At 39.5% G+C, this 16,126-nt stretch overlaps 1 protein-coding gene across 1 annotated transcript in view; it reads right to left on the bottom strand.

The window, feature by feature from the left end:
• Positions 1-2,269: 2,269 nt before the first annotated feature.
• Positions 2,270-16,126, bottom strand: part of PLPP4 (phospholipid phosphatase 4) — a 52,356-nt gene continuing 38,499 nt past the window's right edge. Inside the window, exons 6-8 of the mRNA XM_064663666.1 lie at positions 9,942-10,112; positions 5,088-5,276; positions 2,270-3,749 (exon numbers count right to left, since the gene is read on the bottom strand). Of these exons, the coding sequence (XP_064519736.1) occupies positions 3,739-3,749; positions 5,088-5,276; positions 9,942-10,112 (371 nt within the window). The 3' untranslated portion in view covers positions 2,270-3,738. The remainder of the gene's footprint in view (positions 3,750-5,087; positions 5,277-9,941; positions 10,113-16,126) is intronic.

A 16,126-nucleotide genomic window follows, 5' to 3' on the forward strand; every position in this document is an offset into this window, starting at 1 on the left:
TTCCCACTCCTTGTATTTTCCAGGAGCAGTGGTTCCTCACATGGGCTTGTTTAGAGCAGCCACAGCTGGGGCTGGTGAGGAAGAGAAACGTTTTCCTGCTCACAGAGGAGCTCTGGCACAGGTTCTTGCCTGGAAATGAAATGGAAGAAGGCAGACATGATCCAGGAGAAAAAAAAAGTCACCACCAATTCTCTTCTTCCCATCACTAGCACAGAGGCTGCTCTGGAGATGAAAACAAGGGACCTGAAGGTGCTCACAGGACGTGACCAAAAAGCACAGTTACATCTGTGAACAAGAGGCCAAACGAAAGCAAACCATACATAAAAACCAGAGCTTCTTGTGCCCAGCCCCACCTACTCCTAGAAATAAACTTGTTTCAGGCCATGTTAAAAAACAGCATTTTACAGAATAATGCACAACTGCTGCAAACCTCCCAGTGAAATGAAGAGCTTTTTTGGCAAGCTAACAAAGGAATTCAGGGCAAAGGTTGAAGATTCACAGAGCTGGTTCAATCCCATTTCATGCCTGACATCCTGCAGTACTCACGGACTGGCTGGATGCAGGGCTGTGTTTTTATCCAGTGGAAGCACCGCGGGAGGATTCTCCATTTCACGCCCTGTTCACACCTTGCTACACAGACCAAGAAGGTGGCTCATCCCAAAGAAATGCCTCTTGGTTTTCCCCTTGGGAAGTTTGCTCAGAACCTGGCAGCAAAATGTCAATGGGCACACCCTCAGGAACTTCAGCACACATCTGCTGCAGCTCAAATGTTTTTAGTTGTCTGGGTCCAAACAAAGTCCAAGTCTGCTCTGAATGGTCTGTATGTTGATTTTTGGGGCTATTTCTGCAAGTTTGAGCAAAAACCCTGTAGCATTCAGTCAGCATGCCAAGCATCTCTAGAAGGAATCCCAGTTCAATCCAGTGTATCAGGAGTTATCCACCCAGTCTTGTCATTTTAATTTTATACAGGTTAAGTTTTAATTTAATGCCAAAATGATAATGTTTTTTCTCTCTTCAGAGCAAGTTCCTGAGCAGGGAATGATTTGCACACCTGTAGAACAGGAGTTCTCTATATAATAAACTGTATTAAACTGGGTGCATCCTAGTGGAAACTTCTAATTTAATTTTAGCCTCTCAGGACAGCAATGTAGACATTTTGCTTATCAGATGAGTCTGGAGTGTACTCTAAGATAGTAGATGAGTATATATCTTGTAAAATGGGTAAGAATAAGAAGAAATAGGACTTCAGGTTATGCCTGTGGGTGCTAATCCTAACTGTTCAGCAACGTGGTCCTGCTTAGTAATTTTAAAATGCACTGTAAGCTGTGGGAATAAAACCCTAGTAGGTGCTTTAACTATCTGAAGCAGAGTCAATTAAATTAACTCATGTGGAACTATTTCTAACTGATCTTTACATTGTGTCCAATCCACTAGCTGTACTGGTGTTTCTTATATAATTTTGTTCATTTTGAATGCATTGTGTGCATTTGAGACATGAAAGCATATTAGCATAGCCTCAACTTTTATTTTACAGCATTCTCTAAAGATTCTCTAAAGATAACCAATCCTACTGAACGCACAGTTACCAATGATCAATACTGATATTATTTTGCTTTCACTGTGCCTGTCTCAGCTGGCAAAGCACAAACTGCAGACAAATGAGTTGCAATATTTTGCTAATTATACCCCTAAAAACGTAAGAGTGTGAGCAAAAACTGTGTGAAGGTTTTATTCCACCTACAGGATGTGATATGCTCAGTGATCCAGAGTAGTTGACTGAAGTCATCAGAATTTTAGTACCATAAAACAGAAGTGAGGCTTTTTCATCTGTTTTTTTTCACAATCCATAACAAAGTACTTTTTGCCGTGGGAAGAAAGAAAATGAGGTTCTATTTCACATTAAATAGAAATAACTGGCTCTGTGCATTGGGGAAAAAAAACCAGAGGGCCAAATCAGACTGGACTGCACACAACAAAATCTGAATGAATCAGCATAAATGCTCCAACTCCTTCCTAACACAATGCCTGGTTAAATATTCCAGAATTTCAATCTTGCAGGCTTACACTCTCCCTTTTCCTGGAGGAAAGCTGAAGAGCATATTTTGGTTAAAGGAGGAATGCTGTCCCATTTCAGTGGCATCAGTTTGTTGCTTATCAATAACACAGTCACTTTAGGGCTTGGGGTTTATTTGTAATACTCTACGTGGTTTATTAATGAAAATAACTTGCTAACTTCTATTCTTCTCAAAAAAACGGTGACACACAGATGTACAAACCCACATTCATGTGTTGTTTTATTGGTGCATTACAACATTACATTTCCTTCACACCGAGAAAGCATGAGATTAAAATACACTGATCCACAAAAATGCCTTCCCTATGCTGACTTTGCACTGGTGATTATGGCAGCCACAGATCCCTCCACAAGTTTCATTCCATTAAGTCCTTCATAATTTTAATCACATTTTAATCTAAGCTTTTACATCGTCTATTTTATGACTTTCAATTTAATTATTCCCATTAAAACGTGTTATTCTTTACTGCTTTTCCAAGTTCACCAATTACTCTTGCAATTTAAGTTTTTATGCTGTGTTACACTTCATATCCAATCTTTTAACATCCACCACTCATCTGAGGGCTGTATAAGCTTTCCCCATCCCAAAGAAGACAGCTTGTTTGTATCCCAAGCCATTAAAACATTGGGAATGTGTACAGCACAATTAGGAGGCCCCACTCAAATTTGAGAATAAGCCAGATCTATATAAAAACATGCAAAATGCTCTATGCATCAGTATTAAACTTCTAATTTGATTGAAGGGTGTTTGTTTTTTTTTAACATTTGCATATAACCTGGAAGACTTAGGGTTCCTGCTGAAAGAAAAAGCTGATGGCTGAGCCTTCCCCTCCCTCCAGGGCTTTCTTTAATCCTCCCAGGTGAAGTAACAGAAAATTATATCTGTCACAGAATTCTGTAGGATGGGTTAAAACCTTCCTAGAAAGATTACACCTCCACTAGGCTGTGTGGGTTTCTAGAATTAAAGACCTCAATTACACTCGAGGAGTGTTCTGTTAAATCCAGTGCAAATATTGAATAACTTGGCTTTGCTGCTGCTGGTTTTGGGAATTTGTGTTCACCAGCAAACCCACAGCAATGTTTGGGTAATGTCTCTGCTGTAGGGTTCAGAATTCTGTAACTGCCAGTAAAACATCCCACCTCTCACTGGCAGAGTCAAACTGGTATCAGTTTTAAAGCAGATCAGGCCTGATTTCTACAGAACACTTCTGGGTTCGTGCCTGGTACATTCTGTTCCCTGATGTCACTTCCTATTTATAGTTATTTCCAAATATCATATAAGTTTATACATAGCAAGGTTACATCCTCTTGTACACAATTATTATGTTTCCTTTTAAAGGGACTCTAATTTACTTGCTTTCTATAAAAATTCAAGTGTTGCCAATCAGGAAGTAGCTCTTCTCAAAAAAAAAATAAAAAATCTACAAAGCTTAGCTTTGAGAAAAGTAAATGGCAAGCCTTACATAAAGACACTGAGCTGTCTGAATCACAAAATGCCTACAAGGCCAATGCATATTCCAACAGGAACACATAAATTAGGGCTATGGCAGCAGTCTCCTCCAGTCTAAAGCACCGTAGGAATGGTCGTTGGTCAACATTCTCTTGATCTCTTTAACCAGCAGCTCCAAGTGCCAAGATGTGGGCTGGAACATTTGCCTGCTTTTTCACAGGATACCTAAGGGGAAAAAAATCTGGAATCTGACATTCTGCCATCCAGAGGTACATCATTTCACAGGAATGTGATGTGTGCTGCATAGTGCATACACATATCACACCAGAATCCTGCTGATAATAAATTATTAACTCAAGCCCCACACTTATGAACCTTCTCCACACCACCAGCAGTTTGATTTGTTGAGTTTGAATTCAGGCACCAAGCCAGCCTTCCCAAACACCACGATGAGCTGCAAATGTGGAATGGGACTAGCAGAAAACTGTCTCCAGCCTTCCTCTGGACATGTGACAGTGCTGGAAACCACCACGAGCATTCAAAGTCACAAATGAAAATCTCTGCATTTCTTCAGGTCACCAATGCTGCAGTGAGTCACCACACAAGGATGAACATGGCACACCAGGTTCACAGGAAACTCTGTGTTTCCTTATTCTCCCAGATTTAGGATTTTTTTTAAACATTTGTTTTAAAGACTTCAGCTTGTTGCTCTTTTCTTTCAATTTGTTTGGATGGTAATTACTGCATGAGCTCTCAAAAAATTGCTGATGATGTAATACCAAGTTTCTAGTCCATCCTATGAATATATATGTTACTGTAAGTTGATAATTTGAACAGCATGGAATTTCTTGAATGTGAGAATCATCCTGGAGAACTACTAATGCACTAAACTTGGATCTTCAAACATTTAACCCTTCATACCTTTCATCTCCTTTATCATTAGGAGCTCAGAATGACCTTGTCAAAACTTGGCAATTAATGCAAAGTTTTGCTAGCATATGGAGATTTTTTTTTTTTATGATAGAAGGCAACAAGATAAACATAAGGATGATGCCCTAAATTATCCAATTATATGAAGAAATGGCTGGCCCCAACAGATGCTCAACACCTGGTGAGAAGTGCTGTGTGTACTCACCACCCATCAAAATCAATGAGTGCTGAAGACGACCAGAACTTTGTAAAAGATGAGTCAGTACTTCAGAAAAATCTGTTTCCAGATCTACTATATCCTCAACCACATCTCCTTAAAATTACTCTCTTAACCATTCTCCATATGGGATTGTTTGTAATTCTCTCCCCTTCCCTCAAGTAGTCTATCTGTTTGCAGTAGACTGAAAACAGGTAATTCAACAACAAGCCAATACGAACTGAAAAATTAACTTTGAAAGCACGATGACATTATGGCATTAAAAATAAAATATTTAAACTTCTCTTTAGAAAAAGGAACGAACCAAAAGAAAAAAAAAAAAAAGCACAGTAAGAAACACTGTTAAGAGACCAGTTTGGAGGAAATGTGAGAAGGCTAAGAGTTCATTCTGCACATTTTTTAAAGTCATACGGGACCTTCAGTTATCCCCTCCAGAGGCAGCCCAGTGGCATTGTCTGCTGTCGGTCGCTCTTCCTTCTTCACAGAGTTCTGATCTAGCAGGCTGACGTAAGATTTATGACAAGCTGTGTTACCCAGAGGGGGGTAGTGCTGTCTGTAGCAAATATAAGCAAAAATGAGGCCAATGATCCCTCCAACGAAAGCATCTAGACAAAAAGAGCAACAAAAGCAGAAAGAAAGGTCAGCCAGAAGTGACAGCTGTAAACAGAAGACATTTGCTTGATGTGGAAGTGTTCAACCCAGAAAATGGGAACTTTGAGTTTTCACAAAGAATTTGGAGCCAAATACCCCAGTCACACAGGACACATAAAACCAGTGCTTTGTGGGGACATCTCCAATGTTTTGAATACCCAAAATGTAGGTGGCTGGCTGCGTTTTGGGAGATGAACAGAGGGAACAGAGTGGCCTCCACGGGGCATTAAACACCCATGATGCTCCAGAGCACTGCTGACCAACATTTGGGGGTTGGCAATCCATGGATCTTCTTCCAGTGTGCCATCAGTTAGAGTGCCCACAGCCAGGCTTTCCACCCATGACAACACAGCTGTCCTGTGCTGTTTGCCACCCAGAGCTCTCCTGCTCACAGGTCCCCCCCAGCCTACTGCACTGCCCACAGGCTGTCCCCTGCCCAAGCACCCCCAGGAAAAAGGGCAGTTAAAGTGCCAGATCTGCTCATGACTGTTTGTATTCCAGGAGGAATTCTCCAGGCAGCAGGCAGCATGTAAGTGGAAAATTCTCTCCCTCCAGGCCACTGGAGCTACAGCAATTCATTTCTCCTGCAGCTCCTGCAAGGCCCCTGAGAAAGACAGCTCTCAACAACCACCTCAGGCTGGGGGAATTCCCACTAAAAGCACCTGAAAGGTCAAAGATTGACATGGCTGTTAACTGACTTAACACCTTCTGAATATCTTTCTTTGATGCTTTTTACTGTCCCATACTCCTTCCAAAACAACCCAAAATAAAATAAGATAAAACAAGGCCATTGAATGAGATATTTGCAGCTCTCTCACACAGGTAATTTTAAGTTTTCTACAGGAACAGAATAGCACCTGAAGTGTCAGAAGATTCCTTCTGCTGTCAGGTTCTGCCTCTTACTAAAATACTCCTCTGATCTTGTGTTTTATTTCCAAACAACCAGAGGAAAATTTCACTGGAAATACAGCCTGTCTTTGAAAGCCTCAGATTGGGCACAAACAATAAATGGAAATGAACAAGAGGCATTGCCTGGAATATGAGTTGGCAGCACATTTTATTTTAACCAGACTTATTAAGCACTGTATCATATCTGTGTGTACCTGTGTTTCCATCCTTTCAATTACAAAGAAACCACAGTGTAATAAAAATGGTGAATCATTGAGTTTAGTGACAAAGAAGGCTAAATCAATACAAATTATTTTTGTCTAAAGTCGTTAAATAAAGATTAAATTCCCTAGCTTGTCAGTCTGATATATATTAGAACAAAGGCATTAGAACAAGGTTCAATTTTCAGTGGGTGACAAATGGTTTGTATTGTTTTTCTCATCAGAGAAGTGAGATTTCTTTTAACAGGAATAGCTAGGGCCAGAAAACCTGAAAAATTTAATGCTGAGATGGATAAATTTAAGAAATGTGTTCATAAGTCACGGTTGAGTAAGAAGAGATCCCTTCTAATCCTTCTACACACAGAAGGACATAATAAATCTATCAGAAACAGATGTAATACAGGTTCAAGCAAGATTTTAAAAGGTGATTGTGTGTACACAGTATTTGGAAGCAGATGGAATCTTGCCCTATGCACACAGAGGCTGATTTTGTACCATTCAGCCTGTCCCTATCAAACTGTCATGGTACAAAAGGTACCCAGGGCAACAATTTTCGCTGTTTCAGCATCAATCAACTTGCAAAAAATTTAGTTATTGTGACAAGATTAATTTTCTATAAACCTGTGTTGGGTGCAGATCACTCTGCTTTAACTGTGGTTGACTGAATATTGTTCCAGCTGTTTTTTTATTTTGCTTAGCAATAAAGTCAAGCCTATGATTACTATTTTTGATCATGGAGAAACACCACATTTTTGCCAGTCCTCTACAAGTTCCCTGGTATTTTAAGACTTGCTGCGAACTTGCCTGGATTTTATTTCTTTCAAAACATTTACATGCAAATTATGCAACTCTGGGCATCAGCTTGGGCACCACAGTAATACAGATTCACAAATGAGTTATGCCAAAGATTTCTCACTTACTGACCTTGTCTGGGGGTGAGGAGCAAACACACAGGCAGCTATTTTGACTCCTGTTTTTGAAGACAACAATTCTGTCTCTGTTTGAGCTCATGGGAGCCATAAATTACTTTTGTTGTTTTGTTTGTTTGGGGTTTTGTTTTGGTTTTTGGGGGTTTTGTTTGTTTGTTTGTTTTTCCCATAAAGGAAAAAGAACATTTAACTTTGTTTCCGCTTATTCCACGAGTAAACTAACATTTCCAGAATTAGAAGTCTATAGAGAGATTTAGGGACTAAAAAGCAGTCAATACATTCTGGATTCACAATGAAATATCCTAATATTTACCAATATCAACACTAAGGTCTGGAATATTACTTTCTTCAGCCAAACTGAAAAGAGCTCATAAAGTTCTCAGAATATTAACCTTCTGAGCCCACTCAATGGCTTTTTAATATAAGGATTCTCCACTCCATCTTTCACCTTGGACATCAAACTGATGGTCCTTTTTCATTCCCCACAGCTCAGAAAAGGCTCCAGCACAGAGGCACCATAAATAATTTAACACAATTAGCTGACTCTGCTGAGCAGAGAAGTCAAGGCCTGAGGTTCTGTGCTGTGTATTCCAGAGTGAACTATTCCCTCCCTTGAGAACACAGTTCTTTTCAGGGAAAAACACGGGTGACCTGCAGGATAACTTGTCTGCCAGCACTGCTCTTCAGGAAGAGCTCAGTTTCCAGCTCCATCTCCTTAAAATTCAAAGACAAAACACCAGCAGCTGTGATGAGCAACAGCCACAACCCCCTGGGTGCACTTTTCCTCTGTGGTGTATAAACCAGGCCATAATAACCTTCCTCACAGCCAATGTTTCGGGACATAAATAATTCTTACTCCTGGCAAGAGACAGCACACGCTGCAAACACGTGTCCAAAACTGGAGAGTAAACCTGTACACCCTCTTCCCATTCATTCACACTGCTCCATTTCCCTTGAACAGGCAGCCCAAAAATAAAAATAAAAATATGGATTTTTATAGGTGTATCACGAAGTTGTAAGATATTCAAGTTCCAGACTGGGACTGGGTATCAGGGACTTTTTCGGTCGGATAAAGGAAATATAAAAATTCCTAAAAATTAAAATCTTTCGGGGCCATGTGAGAATTTTGTACACGGGGGTTTCTCTTTTCTCTTTGGGCTAAGAACAAAGGAAGATCCACCATTTTTGACAGAGGATGTCCAGTGGTCAAATGGAAAGAAAGGAAAGCCCCTTTTCAGAGAAAAAAAAAAAAAAAATTTTTAGGCAAAAATGAATATAGTAAGGTTATCTGAAAAAGGTGGGGATTTTGTGAAACTATAAAATGTATGGATTTTAAACTGAAGGGGTCTTTTTCCCTGGAAATCACCCACCCCCATCCCTCTGTGCCACTGGAGGGCATGAAGGGGAGAAATTGGGAGCAAAGTTGATCCCAGCCAGGAAAAAGGCAGAGGGGGAAGGTGTTTTTAAGATTTTCTTTTCTTTCTCATTATCCTGATTTGATTGGTAATAAATTGAACTAGTTTCCCCAAGTCAAGTCTGTTCTGCCCATGCTGGTAGTGGCTGAGTGATCCCCCCTGAACTATCTGAACCCATGAACCTTTCACTGTATTTTTTTCTCTTCTGTCCAGCTGAGGAGAGCAGTGACAGAGTGGCTTTGGTGGGAAGGTACAAAGATGGCAATAAAGAGTGTCAAGAAATGGCAGAAGAAAGAATAGATGGCAGTGTTTTCTGAATTGTACCTCAGTAATAAAAGTGTGTAACTAATAAATAGCAGAGTCTTCTGTTGGATTCCAAATTTTAGATGTGAGAAAAGAAACTGCTAGGTTTAAACAGAAAACCTTGAGTCACAGAAGCTGGGGAAAAGCCCTTTTTAGTAACTTCATGCTGTGGATTCTTCCTGCCTCCTCCAGCACAATGGAAGAGACTCTTTGCATGATGTTATCACATGCCCAAGCCAGGGAGACCATACCCTGATTTGATCAACCCATGCAGAAGACCCATCGTGTTTTATCTCTCCTTTTGTGTTACCTGTCCCCCCCCTGTAAAATCCCCCAAGTTAAAGTGGGTTTTTCCCCTGAGAAGTAATTCCTAAGACCCCAAGATTTGTCAAACCTGGTTTTTCCCTCACCTCATCTCTGAAAAGCCCCCTATTGTAACAGAAAGAATATGCAAGCCCCCTGTTGAAAATGTAAACCTTGAACCCTTTAAATATGAAGTTGTGAACCCAATAAAGGATTCCAGTTTTCTGCCTCCTCTGGGATTGTGACAGCTCACTGACCCCCACAGTCTTCTACATCAGTTACATCTCACACCTGAATTTTAAAGGGCTGAGACAACAGTCTTTCTGTGACAAATACACTTAATCTGGGAAGTGACTGCTGTGAGGGAAGAGAGGGGGCTCTGGCAGAGACCTGAAGCTGTGAAGGTCAGTGTTGGTTAACTCAGCCTCTCTAGGAAACCTCAGCATCCACCCACACCGTTGTGTTTTAACCACCTCGATGTAATTAAAAAAAATAAAATAAAATCAAAGAAACACGCAGAGAATTTGAAAAAAAAAAAGTTGGAAAAAAGCCTGGCTCACCTTGCCAGTGATGTTTGTAATCACACATCCGTGAGAGGGCAATCATCATGGCACAGTAGAGAGGCAGGATGGCTGCACAGAGCCTCCAGCTCTTGCCCCGGCCGCTCTCGGTGAAGCAGTGCAGCTTCCCAGCCAGGTAGAAGGTGGTAAAGCCAAGGCCTGAAAATGCAACTGGTAAAGAAAAAAACACATCACTACAGGGTTTTTTTTTATCACAGCACAATAGTAGCCCTCGAGGTCTTTTAAGGTCTGACAGCAGGATTCCTCTGCTGCAGAGAAGGGTTGGACATTCCAGGGTGATAATAAAGTTGAGAAGACCCATCTGCAAAAAACTGAGGGAGCTTCAAAATTGCAATGATGATTCCCATGTAACCATGTCAATGATGCTGTTATAACTTAGTATTTTAAGAGGATGCAGCAAATTGCCTTCTTGCTTTGTTTTGTTTTTTAATGAAGCAATCACGACCTTACAACCTTTAACAAAACCCCATTTTTGAGGGGCTGAATGGGAAAATACACTTTTTCCACAAGACCCAGGACATACTTATATTCTCCACAGCAGGGGTGTCATCAGTGTAGCAATGCAAGCAACCAGGCAAGTGAACACTGCAAAGCAAATTGACTTTCTTCTCATCCACACTCAGCTTTCCCATCGTCTGACACATCTGCAAACCCTGTGGTACCTCCAGACATTCACCTACGCAAGAGAAATTTAATTTATTTTTTTTTTCCCCTTCAGCAATTTGCCTTCTTCCTCTGGGGGAGACATCAGCTGTGAAAAGAATGCCCAATTTTATTTGCACACTAAATGAAACGTTTAAGCAAATTTTTTAACTGGAGTCACAAAAGCTTTTTCAGGCTTCAACTTTCAGCACATCTTTCCTGATTTTAGACCTATTCAAAAACGTCAAGGTTCGAAGCAGAAGATTCAGACAGTTTGTACTGTAATTGAATTACATTTAAATGAGATTTTTTAGGTTCCATTAACCTGTTTCTATAGAACATGCACAACTGGCAGTGATGAGAGAACTCAGGCCCCGAGTTTCTGTACTGAACTTCTTCCTTGCTGTGGCTCCTCACCTTCCAGAGAGATACTGGATAGATTTTTTTATCATTATTATTTTTTAATATGCATTTCTATTTCTTGAAAGAACCAAACATTTGAATTTTTTTTTTTCTGAAGGAAAATTAGTGCTGCAGCTGAACATGTGAGACACATCTCTTTTCTTCAATCACAACGACAAATTTCATACTCAATTTTGCTTTTGACTGCAGAGATCAAAAATTAGAACGTGAGCACACAAACCACAAGAGAGCAAAATCATAAATATTTATCATAAAGAATTTGAAATATTTTTTTTCTGATTACCTTTATACTTTCAATCTTTGTGATATCTAAGCAACTCTATAAGAAGTAACAGGTGGCATATTTATCCAACCATTTGAAATCTTTTTTTTTTTTTTCTGACCATAGTTTTTATCTTTGTTATATCTGAGGAACTCTATAAGGGGTAATAGGTGACATTCATAATACATAATAATTAATTCTGTTCTGGTTCTGCTTTCAGCCAGTGTAACTGTAAAATCACTATCAGTGCTGGGTCTGATGTAAATCTTTCTTTCTAATCTGATAGAAACCTTCACCTCAGGTTCCCAAATGTCAGGTGGGTAAAGCAACCCCTTTGTGTTCTGCTTATAAATCCATGGGAAGGTCATTTTTAGCTGCCAGTACACCAGAGTGCTTTCCCAAGTTTGCATTCCACAGCCTGGATGCAACTACTGAAGATTTGCATTTCCTCTTCAAACACCCAAATAAATCACTGCCCTGCATGGCTGAGGTGGAGCCAGACAGAATGCAGATTAATCATCAAACCAGCACACCAAAGATGTTGTTTTCTAGATGCTTTTTCAAGCACTGCTGATTCCATATTTGTCAGAAGACGGTGGGAGGCAAACTTTGAAATGTTAACAATCCTGAATAAATAAAAGATTTCTTGCAGACTGGGCCACCTTCCTGTGTGCAGACCTTTGAGAGCTGTGCAAACCTGCTCTGCCTTTCAGGCTGTTGAACAAGAAGAAATAATTTCTTCTGACATTTCAAAGAATTCTTGAAATGAATGTATTTTCCTAAAAGTAGCATTTCATGCACAGAAAAAGGCTGTGAGATGCACAGTCAAAGCTCCAGGCTATGCCCACCATGAAAAAAATTAATTTATGACACTAACACAGCTCAGAAAATTGGAATACCCTCCTCCTTTTTCAAACATCCTCTCCAACTGTTAGTGCCCAGTGTAGACTGACCTAAACCAACAAATTAACATTTCTTCTTGTGCCGATCACATGTGTTATATCAGCCATGACAAAAAACAATTCTGCTCTTGTCTGTGCTCTTCCTGTTGCACCAGGTGATTTTTGTGGCCTTGTCTTTTGTATCAAAAATCTGCAGTTCTTTACAGGGTTGGTTTTGGGGTGGGGTTTTTTGGATGGCTAATAAAACACATTCACATCTGTGTGAGCAGACACAGGGGTTGCCCATTCTGCAGACTTCTGGAACTAGAAACACACCTAAACTCACCTGAGACTGCAAAGACAGGATTTTTTGCATCATTCCCTCTCCCAGTTGAGTAAATGGAGTGAGCCAAATGAAATCTGCCTTGGATATGCACTATCAAATGAATACTTTCAAATACTTCTTCTCAAGAATTACTTTTGTCTTTGTGTTTCCATTTTTCATCTCAGGTGGTTATTATTATTTTTTTAGATCTTCAGAATTAAAATCTGAAGACAGCATTCCCAGGCAGAAGAATCAGTTGCTCTGTGGTTTCACTTTCAGGCAATTCTATAATGCCTTGCAATTTAGAGGGCTTACAGAAATACTGCCCAAACTATAAACTAGGTGTTCAGTTCACACACTCATATTCAGGTTACCAGCATTTACCAGGCAATTTTATTAGCAATTTTCAGTAGCAGCAGATTTAGCTAAAGGGGCTTTAGAGAAAATCTGGTGATATTTAAAAAAAAAAAAAAAAAAAAAAAAACCAACAAAAACCAAAAACCAAAACAAACAACAAAAAATCCCCAGAATTTGTGGGGTTTTTTTAATCAGGATCTGCCACATTTCCAGGAGGAGGAGGTGCTCAGGAAGGAATATGGAAGTTCAGGAGACTTGCACAAGACAAAAAGGAGGATTTTGTCTTAGATGCCTGATGTGTTCCTCTGAACCAAAAGTCAGGAAGAGACTCACAACCACTCCTCTAGGGGAATTTACACCTAATATCAGATGGAAAAAAGTAATATAATGATGCTCCAGCTTGTGGCTATGGAACTAACATCTGCAGAGATGCAGAAATTCACTCTTCAAGAATCCTGGACTTAAAGGTGCTATTTACCCTGAAGAATTGGGCAATTAGTAGAATATATATGAGTCCTTTTTCTAAAAGCTAAAGTCAGTATCTCACTATATCACCAAGGAAATGCAAATGCACACACACACATATCAAATGCCCTAAATTATTACATGGTGCCATAACAAAAATTATCATTTTGCATAAGAAGATTCCAAAGATGCAGCAAAGCAACGCTCTTCATCTACAGAAATAGCTCTAAGATGGTTTCTTCCAGAAAGAAATTAAGACTCTGTTTATAGAAAGGAGGCAAGACCACAACATAAAATGCCAACCAGGTCTCTTTGGAGACATTGACATAAAAGGAAATGAGAAAATCAGTCTGATTTAGTTTAAAACAATTTTTACACAACATAGATGTTGGTGCAAATTCTAGGCACAAATATTTAAATTACTTGAAGTGGTGAAAGAGGAGAAAGGAATGACTCAAACATATAGTAAAGGGAAATGAGATATTTTAAACCATTGGTGTAGCTAACTACAATCAAAGTACCAACACTACGAGTTGCTGGACAGAGGAAAACCTCTCCTAAGAAAAGCCAGGGCTTGACAAAATGCTGTATATTTTGTGAACTGTCATTGAACTGTTCTCTCTAAATAAGCCAGCTGTGGTTTTTTAAGAAATTAACAGAGATGAAGGGAATTTTGGAATGAAAAGGAAACATTTAAGTCTTACAGGAATAGGTGCTATGAAGTAACTTAAAGGAGATTAAAGATTATACCATATTGCTGCTTGTAGCATGTAAAAAACTGCTCCCTCTTGGGCACTGTAATTATTGGAGTAAATAAAACTACATTAGAATCAATTGTTCAGGCTGTTTTATCATATTCTTTTTAAAAAAAAAGCATCTGGAGACACTGCAGGCCCCATCCTGCCATTGATTCTCTCCAGACAAGGGGTCCAGGTGAGATCTGTACAGACCAAACAATCAGCAAGTTAAAATGCAGAAAGTGAGAAACTGTGAACAAGAATCTGATCTAAAGCACCTGAAGTAAATTATTCATTAAAAAAAATGTAATTGCTTTTGTGAGTGTTTTGTGAAAATTAAACTACCCCACGAGGATCTTCAGCTTCTCAAGTTTTAATGGATGCTTTGCTAAGCACACAATAAATGTCTTTTTTTCCACTAAGCAGTTTTTGAGCTGAAGAAAAAAAACCCTCAGCTTACTTAAGTGGCATCACATTATAAAACTGCAAAGCAACCATTCAAATGGCCTATAGAAGAATCAGACAAAATGATCCATCTCTTTGTCTGTAATGCTTTAGACTTGCAGTGATTACTCTGTATTTTCCAAGTGCAAACACATGCTATTCATCTCTGGAATTGCACAGCAGCCCACTGTGTAATTCCTGTAGCTGGGGCTGCTGGCAAATGTTTTCAGTCTCACACTGTTCAAAGAACTGAACTATTTATCTTTCTTGAAGGAAAAAGTATGATACCAAATGAGGGCATAAATTTTAATGCTGAAATTCAACTCAAAGAGCATTTTATACAAGTACAATTCCCAAAGAATGTGTTTTGAGCTTATTATCACAGGCAAAATATTTTTCTTGTTTTTTTTCCAAGTGGGACAGTCAATCACCTTCCCTTTGGCTTAGCTTTATTAATTTCTCTTCACAAAGAAAGACAGTTCAGCAGAAGCAACATGAAAAGCCCATCACGAAATACAAATGAATGCAGGGATTTATTTGGGAAACAAAAAAAGAGTTATTGGAGACAGAGATGGGTTAGAACAAAAACAGACCTATATTATCTGAAAAGCAAGAGTGTTAGTCATTAGGTTGTTTCGGCAGGACTGTCCCAGGGAATTCTTGTGAACATTTTTTAGGTTATTTTCTGATATATTTTTAATACACTTTTCAAGACACTTCATTTTACCTGAAATACCTGAAGTGGTCTCGGGGTGCATCTCATTGCTACCAGTGAGAACTAAGTTTTGATTTGTTCAGTTAATGGTGTTATTTACAAAAAATCCTAGAGGTGAACCTGCTCCACAGCCTACTTGGCCATTTCTGTTGACAGAAACCTTGAACAAATCCCCTTTCTCTGAGAACACGGTAAAGAAAAGCCCAAACCAGTTCAAGATTCATAACTTTGAAGAGAAGGGGTCAACACTCAGAGAGTAACTGAAGAGGCCTTAGAATTAATATAAGATATATGAGCCTGCCCTGCAAATGCAGCCCTAATCATACAAGTGCATCACACCAGAAAAACCCCTTTCTGTGCCCAGGATTTTTTTAACTCTTCACTCACTGCCAATATCTCAATGCTTCTCAAACACACTTGGTGAAATCAGGTCCAACTAACGAATTTCCATCAGATTTGATAAAGAATGCCATCAGGATGGAACTGATCCTTGAGCACCCCCATGATGGTGCTGCCCTGGTGTGGTCCCTGGCTGACACGTTCTTCTCCTTACAGGCAGCAGGAAGATCAAGTGCTGGCTGAATTTGTTTGTTAGACCAAACATGCATCCCTTTATGAAATAGGAGTCCTGATACTGGACCTCCAGTGAGAAAAAAAAATAAAACTGAGATAAGAGTTGCCAGGTTAATTCAAAGAGGTCAGTGCTCATTAAACAGCTACAACCTGCCAATGATCAATAATAAGAGAATAGATTTCTCTTCCTGCCAGAACTCAGCCCAAACACAATATCCAGCCACCAGCTTTGGGTCATTGTCTCTCCAGCTCCAATACAAATTATGGTCATGGGGCATTTATGAGATACCCAACTACAAATAATCCCTGCCAACAGCAATTTTTTCTTTTCCAATTCAAT

This window comes from Pseudopipra pipra, chromosome 8, assembly GCF_036250125.1.
Source record: "Pseudopipra pipra isolate bDixPip1 chromosome 8, bDixPip1.hap1, whole genome shotgun sequence".
NCBI lineage: Eukaryota > Metazoa > Chordata > Aves > Passeriformes > Pipridae > Pseudopipra > Pseudopipra pipra.